Below are 12,699 nucleotides of genomic sequence, written 5' to 3' on the forward strand. Positions count from 1 at the left end.
TAGAGGGGAGGGGGGTGGGAGGATGGGTTAGCCTGGTGATGGGTATTAAAGAGGGCACGTATTGAATGGAGCACTGGGTGTTATGCACAAACAATGAATCATGGAACACTACATCAAAAACTAATGATGTAATGTATGGTGATTAACATAACAATAATAAAAAAAAACTGTGGATCTTTGGGGCACTTGGGTGGCTCAGTTGTTAAGTGTCTGCCTTTGTCTCAGGTCATGATCCCAGGGTCCTAGGATTGAGCCCTACACTGGGGCTCCCTGCTTGGTGGGAAGCCTGCTACTCCCTCTCCCACTCCCCCTGCTTGTGTTCCCTCTTGCTGTGTCTCTTTCTGTCAAATAAATAAATAAAATCTTAAAAAAAAAAAAAGAAAGGACTTTTTCCTCTTCCTGCTGAGAATATAGCAATGTAAGAAACTGCCTATTTAACTGAATTATTTTTTAATGTTCTTAAAAGTAAGTTTTAAGAAACAAATCAGAAAAACTATAATAAAGTATTCAAACATATATAAATTAAAAATTAGTGTTTTCTGTTAAATACTGACCGTGAGAAAAAATTGCAGGGTTTGGGGGTGTAGAGTAAAACGAAACAAGTCTAACATGCACCTCGGGCTCAAGCTGCCACCCACTTTGCTGTGGGGCTTGGTTCAGAACAGCAAGTTAGTGATAATGTGTAGTGTGGTTTCTCTTTGTATTTCTTTTCTCTTTCTCTTTCAGACACTTTGATACCCAAGAGATGATGCTTTAAGGACATAATGTGAAAAGAAGAAAGAAAAGGACTGCTTTAGCCAGACTTTGTCTTGCTTTCTTCTCTACCACTTTGACAATAGGACAAAACCTGCTACAAAGTAGCACTCGATGTACTTAATAGCAGAAAAAAAGGGCACTGAGCAAACTATTTTTTTTCCTTTGTAGCAGTAATGAATTTGTTTGTTCAAAGTACCTTGTAACCATACTGACAAAGAATATATAAATGGGAGGGGAGTGTTGGGGAGACAGTATCAGTAAAATCATCTATTTATTTCTACCCTAAGGTTGGTAAGGTGAGAGAAGGCTAAATCAAAGAATGAAGAAAGCATTTCCCTACAGCAGGCACACTTACTATCAGGTTCTGCCAAGCACGGTGTATACCTCCCTCTAGGCTTCCGGGAACCTGTGGAGAGGCAGATTGCTCGTGTCCTTCGGGATCCAGATCGAGACTGAGGCTGAGGAAGAGGAATGCTTGGGTCTGGGGCAGTATGAAAAATCTACATAAAAAAAAAAAAAATTGGACAGAGGTCAATAAAAGGGGGCAACTGCCATTTTCATCATAAAATGGTATTTGTGAGTTAATAAATAATCTTAGAACTATATGCTATTTAATCAGCTTCATGGCAAGAGATGCTTGATATAAAAAATATCCTACAGCAATTATAACTTTGTTTTCCACTTACACTGAGTAATGTCCACTCTCTGGGTTTTCCTTTTTATCTTCCCCAATCTCCCAACAATGAATTTCAGAAGATTTTCCAATAATTTCAAATATGAACAAATGTCTGTGTCAAGACACATTGACTCTTACTATTGTGATATTTTCTTTCTCGCTTCATGCTGAACATAACCTGAAGGGAAGAGGCTCATTCTGTATCATTTCCCCAGCCAAGCAGTTCCTTGCTTCTCAGGAGAAGGTGCTGTCATGCTGTTGGTCCTGAGCTGTCTTGGAACATGACAAGCTGCAGGGAGAAGTCTGAGCACAGCTACAGGATACAGCCAGGTGGTCTTGGGTTGTGAGTGCTTGCAACCTTAGATAAATGAAGGATATTCTTCTACAGGCACCAAGAAGGGACCCAGGGAAAGAGAGTGCATAGTCTTTCTCTGACAAGGACTAGACCAGGCATAAGTGGATCACAAATGTTTTGATTTTCAATGGCTGGATTTACTTAATAATCCAATCACTGTGACTTTCCCAATTTCCCATTTCCATAGTTATTCAAAGATCTCAATCTTGTCAAAGAAACCATGTTTAAAGGCCAGAGAGGACTTCAAGACTGTCCCTGGAATTCTTTTGTCTTATTGAGAATATGCTGCTGTAAGTCTAATTCCAGAGAGATAAAAAGGTTAAAACTATACTTGATCACCAAGTGATTCTAGCAGATTCTCTGAATATGAACAAAAAATTCACTACATAAATACTAAAAAGAGAATCTTGAAAAGTAAATGATGTAAAAGGAAAGAAAACCATTTACCTGGAGGATTCTGAGAAGCACTTAAAAACTAAACAAGAAAAAAAAGAAATCAAAGTCCTCATGAAGAAGCAATTCATACAAAATGTACAAGACTGATACTTTATAAGAATCTGAGATCACAATGAACTCACAGATAATACAAATGGAAAATTCCTTCTTAAAAGCAAGGTACAAGATTTGATACTTCCACATGAAAATTCAGCCTACCTTTTCATAGTGCTCGATCAGAATTTCAACCACAATATTCTGAAATTTAATATTCATCATGGCAGCCACAGTTTCTTCTTGTGCTCTCATTAGAGTTGGGCCAAATATGACTCCAAGGTTTGAGACAGTCATGAGATTTTGTTGGCTGTGTAGTGATACTCTGCAAATAAGAGCAATAAAAATAACATAAGTTAAATGTTTAATAATTAGGCAATGTTCTCATTTATCAAATTTGTGGCATAAATAAAATGTAAAATATGCCATGATAGGTTAGTTTTCAGGTTCAACCTGAAAATATGCCATGATAGGTTAGTAGTCAGGTTCAACCACTCCCAATTGGCATATGTGGGTATAGCCTAAAAAGACATAAAAAGGTAACATTAGCTAAGTAAAAATAATTATAAAGCTTGATTAAAGGAATAAATCTTGATATCCTAAATTAAATATAATCACCCTAGAGAGATTATGAGTTGTTAGGGAGTCTCTAGGGTACTATACTTCTTTTAGAACAGATGGTTAAGATTAGACTGGTTGGAATTATATTTGGATACACTGAACATATTATTGAGAACCTGGTGCCAGGCATTTTCATAGATATTGATTGCATTTAATCCTCCCAGGAAGTCTGTTTTTCCTATTGTAAAGGTTAAAAAAAAACAAAACTGGGGTGTCTGGGTGGTGCAGCTGGTTAAGTGTCTGACTCTTGGTTCTAGCTCAGGTCATGATCCCAGGGTCCTGGGATGGAGCCCCGAGTTGGGCTCCCCATTCTTCACGAGTCTTCTTGCCTCTCTCCTTCCCCCTCCGTCCCTCCCCCACCCTTCTTACTCTCTCAAATAAGTAAATCTTAAAAAAAAAAAGCAAAACTCCTAAAGTAAAAATGATGTATTCCACGTAACAGCAAATTGGGAACGGAGATGCTATTTCAATTCAGGTCTCCTGAATATGTCAGGGGTTTTCTTAAGCTCCCTACATAAGACAACTAGCCAATGTGTTTCTTTTTCCCTTCCATCCATCCACCCATCCATCCACTCATCCATTCAAAATTTCCCTGAGTGCCTCCTTAGTTGTGGGCACTATGTTAGGTAAACAGTAAGAGAGGAGATATGGTAGCATCAGTGCTGGCTTGAAAATGAAAATGAAAGGAAAAGCCTCGGGTATTACTGGCCTTAGCAAAAGTTACCTTATCCCAGTTACTGTCAAAAATGACTTTGACTACTTTAGAAATTAGATATATTCTTTTTTTTAAAGATGATTTATTTGAGAGAGTGAGTGCACAGGGGAGCTGGGGGAAAGGCAGGGGAAAGAATCTCAAGCAGACTCCCTGCTGAGTGGGGAGCCCTACTCAGGGCTTGGTCTCAGAACCCTGAAATCATGACCTGAGCCAAAATCAAGAGTCAGACACTTAACCAACTGACCCACCCAGGCGCCCCAACTGGGCATATTCTTAAGAAAAAACCTCATTCATTTGACCAATCTTCTAGGTTAATACTGCCTTTTCTATCTTACTTCTAGGCACATTGTTAAAATACGAAGTTCTAGAAAGAAGCACAGCACAAGAGTATGTTTATACCTAAGTGTGCATCACTAAATCACTAACTACATTCCAGAAGCAAAAGTAAAATTTTATGGAGAATCCAGGATTTTGAATATTATGCAAATCCTAGCACAGGACAGGAAGAGCTGATTGTTTCACTGACTGAATTTTTCCCTTGTGCCTGACTAAGAAGCTCTTGGTTAGAATAGGAAAAAGTTTCATTCAACATTTTCTTTTTACATAACCAAATAGTTGCTTAGTATGTACTAGAGAATCTACTAAGAGAGCAGTATGTAAAGAATGTCTGGATTTAAAGCTTGGATCCATCCAACTTGGAGGCTGGGTGCAATCAGCCAAGTTATTTACAATCTCTAGGCTTCAGTTTCCTCATCTATAAAGAGTAAGGACCCCTAGAGGGTTGATAAAATTAAATAATGTTACAGGAAATATGATCTCAAAACATTGGTCTTCCTTGTAATTAAATTGGCTTTAGCCACTCTTGCTAAAATGTAAGAGTTCCTGGTAGTATGAGTAAACTGGAATAAGATTAATATTAAGCTCATGGGGAAAACATTTGGAAATCCTAAAAAAAAATTGGTTTTAAAAAGGAGAGTTTATGACTGTGTTGCTCAGAAGATGGAATATTTGAATTTCCCTTCTGCTGAGCTAACTCAATCAATACAGACACTTATTACCCCACATTTCAGCTATTTCTGCACCTCATTCCCTCAATTTGTTGTAGGGAACGACACCCAACTGCCCTTTTAAATATTCAAAGTTAGAGCTGAAGAAGAGACCACAGATAGCCTTTGTTTTAAAGACAAAAGGATTCTCAGAAAAGAAGTAATGGTTTATACCATGTCTCAAAGCTAATTAATGGAGATTTGGAATCAACCTTTTAGTCACTGGTCCTTTAGATAGTGACCAATCCAGTTCACTGGTCTTAAATTCTCTTTTCTTCAGATATATTAAGGTTGCCAGGGATCAAGAGTGTTATTACTTGTTTGTAGTTTACTTAAACTAAAGTGACTTAAAGTCACTGGGGATGTGGACACATTCCAATAATACTGCTCATGAGTCAATGGGGACTGACTTTGTATAGGTTCAGAAAAAAAGCCAGGAATGGTGATAAAGGATGGGCAAAAGAATTTTAAGCACTCTTCTATGGCCAGATACTATCCTCTGCTATCCCTTGTACCAAAGCCATGCACATTCACTATAAGGGGGAAGTCTGAGTTCATCTAACATTCTGGATAATTAAACAAAAACATTTTATGTGACACTCATGTATCTTTTAAAAGCAGTTTAAAAAGGCTTTGCTCGAAAATTAGCTTGAATACACCAAGAGAATGCCCAATACATACAGTGTAGTTAAATTTCATGAAGAAGTCACACAATTCAAAACATAATTCAAGACTAAATTTGACCAAGAATCCTTGTTCATTAACTAAAAGAGGTATTGCCCATATGCAACAGTTAATAATGAACTTGAAATGATGCAGTTCCTAGTGGCTTTCCTTCTTATTTCAAGGGGCAGGAGGGCAATTCATATTATCTCATCTGCAGGTTCAGATGAGACTTATTAACATGTTATGTAGCACTATTTCAAATGTGCATGGCTCAAATTAGCATAAACTGGGTTACTACTTGTAGTAAGCAACTAAGCAGGAATCATTTAATTGTGAATCATAATACTCGCTAAGATGGAAAATATCCTTATTTGTATTATGAGCCTGAAAGGGAATTCTTAAGTTTAAAACCTGAATTTGGGGGCAACTGGATGGCTCAGTCGGTTAAGCGTCCGACATTTGGTTTCGGCTCAGGTCATGATCTCAGGGTCATGAGATCAAGCCCTGTGTCAGGCTCTGTGCTCAGTGGGCAGACTGCTGGAGATTCTCTCCCTCTTCTTCTCCCTCTATCCTCCCCATCCTCTCTAATAAATAAATCAATCTTAAAAAAAAAAAAAAATCTGAATTTGGACTTTTGTTTATAGTAGCATGGCAAGTGTGTGTGTGTGTGTGTGTGTATGAAAGAGAATCTTTAGACAGATTTATGAGGCCACAGTACCCAGATATTTAATCAAACATAATTCTAGATGATTTATGAAGGTATTTTTTTGCATAAAATTAACATTTATATCAGTAGACTCAGAGTAAAGCAGATTATCTTCCATATGAGTGGGCCTCATTCAATCAGTTGAAAGTCTTAAAAAGACTGAGGTCCTCTGAGTAGGAGGGGATTCTGCTTCCAGACTGCCTTGGATTGGAGCTGCAATGTTAACTCTTCCCTGAGTCTCCAGACTACCAGCTGCCCTGCACACTTCAGACTTACCAGCCTTCACTGGTAAGTGCAACCAATCTCTCTTATATATATGCACACAATACACACACACACACACACTACACACACACACACACACACACACACAATCCTATTGGTTCTGTTCCTCTGGAGAAACTTGATTAATGTGATATCTATCTATCCGGATTTTTAAATACATATATGAACTAACAGCAGAGTCAGAAAAGTCTTCAGAGACCAAGTGATGCTATGAATCTAGAGAAAGAAACTAACATTAGAATGGCACTTTGACCTGGCAAAACCTGTTGACACTAGTATCATAGAGAACTGATCTTCAAACTTAGGGCTTACAATGCAGCTAAAGGACCTGGGGGAAAAAAAACATATACTCCTTCATATATTTTTAAGTTGACATGTAAGGTTTTTGTCATTAGCTTAACAGTTGCAAAGGATATTCATCATTTGCATAGTGTAAACATATACAGTACATACACACACAGATATATCTTAAAAATAAACTGTCATATCATTTTTTAAAAGCATATTCTTTTGTGCAAGACTGTTGAACCTCAGATCTGTACCTCTGAAACAAATAATGCAATATATGTTAAGGAAAAAAAAAAAAGAAGAAGAAGAAGATAGCAGGAGGGGAAGAATGAAGGGGGGGAAATCGGAGGGGGAGACGAACCATGAGAGACGATGGACTCTGAAAAACAAACTGAGGGTCCTAGAGGGGAGGGGGGTGGGAGGATGGGTTAGCCTGGTGATGGGTATTGAGGAGGGCACGTTCTGCATGGAGCACTGGGTGTTATGCACAAACAATGAATCATGGAACACTACATCAAAAACCAATGATGTAATGTATGGTGATTGACATAACAATAAAACATTTTTTAAAAAAGCATATTCAATAGACTGATTATAATAACAATGTTACAGTATCATCATACACTTTAGAAAGACATGAAAAGTCTAACTTTAACATTGAACAAGTAGTTAGGTGAACAACATAAATCAGAGAATTACTTGACGAGGTGCTTTATTAAGATGTCCAGCATCTCTCTGTTTTTTTCTGGCAATTTGTGCACCAATGCATGTACAGCTTCCACCCGGTAGTTTTGGTCATCAGATTCTATAACATAAAGGTTGCAAATGGTCAAGTTTCAATTGCATTCAAACGTGTAAATAAACATTAGTAATCTAAACATTATAAACACTCCCACCCTCATGCCTTACAAACGTTGCTTTATGCAGTAAGTATTATTACTACCACTGGCTTAGAGCGGTTGAGTAACCTAACCATGGTCATGAAGTTAGTTAAGAAGTCAAACTAACCCAGTTCTATCTAATCCAGACCTGTGCTCGTAGCCACTGGACTTCCATACAACCATAACTCATCACCTGCAATGTGAGTGATCACAGAAATTGTTACAGATGGCCTAATGTGCCAGGCAATATAATATACTTTATCACACATAAAACTTCCTAGTGACTCCATCAGACAAAGGAAGAAAGTATTTCTTTCCAAATTTTATAGATTTAAAGAGAACAGGGAATTACTGTTCTGAGGTGTCAGGATTATTATGCAAACAGAGGCCTGATAGATTTTAAGTCCACGTTGACAATGGTAAATCTGAAAAGTGAAAAACCATCTAAAGGAAGACTAGTCTAGTCTGCCAGGCAAAAGCCAACATGCTGACATGTCTGCTAGAGGAACATCTAACACTTCAGAATGAAGAACCTATTAACATGCTCTTACTATAATAAACAAATTCTATGGTGACTACCTACTCTGCCAAGCCCTTTCTCTGAAAAGTGCCCAACAGGAGGTGAGGAAAGAGCATGCATGGCTCACGCTGGGCCAAACACAAAGTCTCCCAGGGGTTGGAATGGAGACACCAAAACTGTGATCTGTCCGCTTAGCTATGTGAAAAGGCATATCATGTAAGACCAGGGTTGACATGACCAAATGTGCTCCAAAGCCAAGAAAATCCGACTGGAAAGGGAGATATGAATAAGGCAGATATGCAGCAAAGAACAGAGAGGAGAGACCCTCCTAAAAGGATGGGAAGAGAAATACCAATTCCCAGTTTTGCAGTTCCTAGCTGTAGGCCCGTGGAAAGCCTAATCCATACTCTGCCAGGGAATCTGTGAGACACCTTGTAATTTCTGAAAAACTTCCCCTTTTTACAGAGCTGAATTTCCAAATAATACCTAATTTTATTATCTTATTATCTGATACATGGTAATATCCTTGACCCAGACAAAAGATTAATTCTTATCTATAAGAATATATTTTAATTATCATGGTAGTGAATTATTTATTTGCCATGGAAGTAGAGAAAAATAGCTTACAACCAAATGTTTCTATTAAAACAAGCTGCTCATTTTAGCTACTTAGCTAGGTGGCTCAAATGCCATTTGTTTAATTAACACAAAATTTCTGTAAGAAAGAGTTCTAGGGTAAGAGTCAAAAAAATTGGCTTGTAGCCCTGATTTTGCCATCAATTTACTAGTGTCCTTGGACAAAGTCACTGGCCCACTCAGGGACCTAGTCAATAAAATGAGAGGTCAGACTATACATTTTCTGAGGTTTTGTTCATCTAATAAGGATAGATTTCAATGAAGAGAATATAGAGCGGAAAGCTTTCAGGAGAAAGCTAAGTGGTACAGGTGTTTATGAGATCATGTGGTCAGTCATGTATGCTGGATTGAAAACCAAGTCACTCAATGTTATCTGACACTTATCAGCAGACATTTCCTGTGACATTACAATGTGTGGTAATAAATTAATGTAACTGCTTTCTTTCTTGGGACTGTGAAAAATACTTAGTACAGTCATACCTCATACATCTTAACAATGAATTGCTAATTCCTAATGGTTAAATGTTGTGATGGGCTCAGATGGCAACCCTGCACTTTGGTTTTAATGTTTTAAAAGTACGTATTTCTAATTTCTCAGCTTACATGTTTTCACTGAGCCCCTCCCCACAATTTTTGAATTAAGCCTATCTATATATATTCCATTATAGCAATCATAGACCCAAAGAAATGACATAGATATGTGATCATTATCAATAAATAGGGGGAAAAGGATTGATGGAAGTGCCTGTTACCTGCCAAAAATACCTGACTCTTCTCTCCAGATTTAGGAATACAGCATGTAAGTATGAGTAGGTCGCACACCTGACTGTACATATTTGTAGTCTTATCTATTTAACCCTAAGGTTGCTCTTATAAGAAACTAACATCCATCAATTGAGTAAAACGTAACTAAAATAATTCCTCTTAGCACCCCAATGAAGTCTTATTAAAAGTGGCAAAATATTCTAATTCATTCTGCAATTTCTTTAAATCAAGCTAAGTGTGCTCTTGATTCCCTTCATCTATTTCCCCTATCCTCCACCCACCTCTCCTCTGGCAACCACCAGTTTGTTCTCTGTATTTAAGAGTGTTCCTTTTTTGGGCGCCTGGGTGGCTCAGTTGGTTAAGCAACTGCCTTCGGCTCAGGTCATGATCCTGGAGTCCCTGGATCGAGTCCCGCATCGGGCTCCCTGCTCGGCGGGGAGTCTGCTTCTCCCTCCGACCCTCCCCCCTCTCATGTGCTCTCTCTCATTCTCTCTCTAATAAATAAATAAAATCTTTAAAAAAAAAAAAAAAAGAGTGCTCCTTTTTTGTTTTTTTTTTTTTTGTTTGGTTTCTTAAATTCCACATATGAATGAAATCATATAGTATTGGTCTTTCTCTGTCTGACTTATTTTACTTAGTACTATACTCTCTAGGTCCATCCATGTTGTTGCACAGGTCAAGATTTCATTCTCTCTTGTGGTTTAGTAATATTCCATTGTGCATACATACCACATCTTCTTTATCCATTCATCTATCGATGGACACTTCTGTTGTTGCCATGCCTTGGCTATTGTAAATAATGTTGCAATAAATATAACGGTGCACATATCTTTCTGAATTGGTGTTTTCATTTTCTTTGGGTAGATATCCAGTAGTCGAATTACTGGATCGTATGGTAGTTCTATTCTTAATATTTTGAGGAACCCTCATACTGTTTTCCAGAGTGGCTGCACCAGTTTGCATTCCCACCAACAGTGCGAGAGGGTTCCCATTTCTCCACATCCTCACCAACACCTGTTGCTTCCTGTGTTGTTAATTTTAGCCATTCTGACTGGTGAGAGGTGATAGCTCATTGTAGTTTTGATTTGTATTTCCCTGATGATGAGTGATGTTGAGCATCTTTTCATGTGTTTATTGTCCATCTGTATGTCTGCTTTGGAAAAATGTCTACTCAGGGCCTCTGCCTCTTTTTTAATCAAATCGTTTTTCTAGTGTTGAGTTCTGTAAGTTCTTTATATATTTTAGATATTAACCCCTTATCAGATATATCATTTGCAAATATTTTCTCCCCTTCAGTAGGTTGCCTTTTTGTTTTGTTGATGATTTCCTTTATTGCTCAAACTTTTTTATTTTGGTGTAGTCCCAATTGTTTAATTTTGCTTTTTGTTTCCCTTGCCAGAGAACACATATCTAGAAAAATGTTTCTCCAGTGAATGTCAAAGAGCTACTGCCTATGTCTTCTCCTACTTTTATGGTTTTAAGTTTCACATTTAGGTCTTCAATCCATCATTCACAATTTCCTATTTGTTTACAAACCGTACTGTCAGCTATTAAGTATCAAATGACAAAACTAAGAGGCAACCCATGGAATGGGAGAAGATATTTGCAAATGACATTACGGATAAAGGGCTGGTATCCAAGATCTTTAAAGAACTTCTCAAACTCAACACCCAAAAAACAAATAATCCAGTCAATAAATGGGCCAAAGACATGAACAGACATGTCTCCAAAGACATAGAAATGGCTAACAGACACATGAAAAAATGTTCAACATCACTAGCCATCAGGGAAATACAAATCAAATCCACAATGAGATACTACCTTACATCAGTTAGAATGGCAAAACAAGAGAGGAAACAACAAATGTTGGTGAGGGTGTAGAGAAAGGGGAACCTCTTACACTGTTGGTGGGAATGCAAGCTGGTACAGCCACTCTGGAAAACAGAATGGAATTTCTTCAAGATGTTAAAAATAGAGCTACCTATGACCCAGCAAAAGATACAGATGTAGTGAAATGAAGGGGCACCTGCACCCCAATGTTCATAGCAATAATGTCCACAATAGCGAAACTGTGGAAGGAGCCGAGATGCCCTTCAACAGATGAATAGATAAAGAAGATGTGGTCCATATATACAGTGGAATATTACTCAGCCATCAGAAAGGACGAGTACCCACCATTTGCATCAACATGGATGGAACTGGAGGGGATGATGCTAAGTGAAATAAGTCAAGCAGGGAAAGACAATTATCATATGGTTTCACTCATGTGAATATAAGGAATAGTGCAGAGGACCACAGGGGAAGGGAGGGAAGAAATCAGAGAGGGAGACAAACCATGAGAGACTCTGGACTCTGGGAGACAAACTGAGGGTTACAGAAGGGAGGGGGATGGGAGGATGGGGTAACGGGGTGATGGGTATTAAGGAGGGCACGTGTGGTGATGAGCATGGGGTGTTATACCCAACTAATGAATTGCTGAACACTACATCAAAAACTATATGCTGGCTAATTGAACATAATGAAAAAAAAGTATCAGATTGACAGTTTCTTAAGCAATATACAGGAAAATCTTAACTAGTTCATTTAAATTTATACCTCTAAGTGATAGAGCATAAAACTACATCAATTATAATACATCCAACGGAAGTGTACTTACTAACTGCAACAATAAAATCTTTGTGTAACTTGTAAGTCATCAGTGGTTCTGCAAGGCATCTGCAATGGATAAAGAAGCAGGCATTAGAATGGCAATATTTTTTTTATTTTCCCTGAACTTTCAGTGTTTCTCTAAGAGTTGGGTGATTAAGGAGTATGATCAAGACCTAGTAGGGCCGCTCCAGGCAGTCCCAAAATGCAGACCTCGAAGACACCAAAGCCCTTTAGCACTTCTTGGCATAATTGTACTAAAAAGGATGGCTGGAAAATCATTTTGTCACTGTGAGAACTACTGAACAACAACAGCAAAATACCTCTCAGATATGGGGACAATAGTTAAATAAAAAACAAAAACAAAACAAAAAACAACTTTCAATTTCAGCTTTAAAAAAAATACATGAAAACACCACATTCAAATTTAATATGAAACAAAGTATTATTTAGTATTCATAAAATATTGCAGCCTGTTTATTATTTGAAAAAGCATGTATAAATTCCAAAACACTAAATATAAATATCACCACCTTGTGCTATTTCACCTGAAGTGAAGGTATTGCTCTAAGTAGTGAAGTTCATGCACAGGAGCTCCAAGGAATCACATGGCAACTGCCCAAGGAGGTAAGAGAGACATCACATGCA

At 37.9% G+C, this 12,699-nt stretch overlaps 1 protein-coding gene across 2 annotated transcripts in view; it reads right to left on the minus strand.

Moving 5' to 3' along the window:
- The window catches only part of ARHGAP42 (Rho GTPase activating protein 42), a 292,609-nt gene that overhangs the window by 24,104 nt on the left and 255,806 nt on the right, over positions 1-12,699 (minus strand). For both annotated transcript variants that reach the window (XM_032426433.1, XM_032426432.1), the window contains 4 exons: positions 12,062-12,120; positions 7,303-7,408; positions 2,442-2,601; positions 1,112-1,256 (listed from right to left, as the gene is read on the minus strand). In XM_032426433.1, the coding sequence (XP_032282324.1) occupies positions 1,112-1,256; positions 2,442-2,601; positions 7,303-7,408; positions 12,062-12,120 (470 nt within the window). The remainder of the gene's footprint in view (positions 1-1,111; positions 1,257-2,441; positions 2,602-7,302; positions 7,409-12,061; positions 12,121-12,699) is intronic.

Source organism: Phoca vitulina, unplaced genomic scaffold (genome assembly GCF_004348235.1).
Source record: "Phoca vitulina isolate PV1807 unplaced genomic scaffold, GSC_HSeal_1.0 scaffold34, whole genome shotgun sequence".
NCBI classification, from domain to species: Eukaryota; Metazoa; Chordata; class Mammalia; order Carnivora; family Phocidae; genus Phoca; species Phoca vitulina.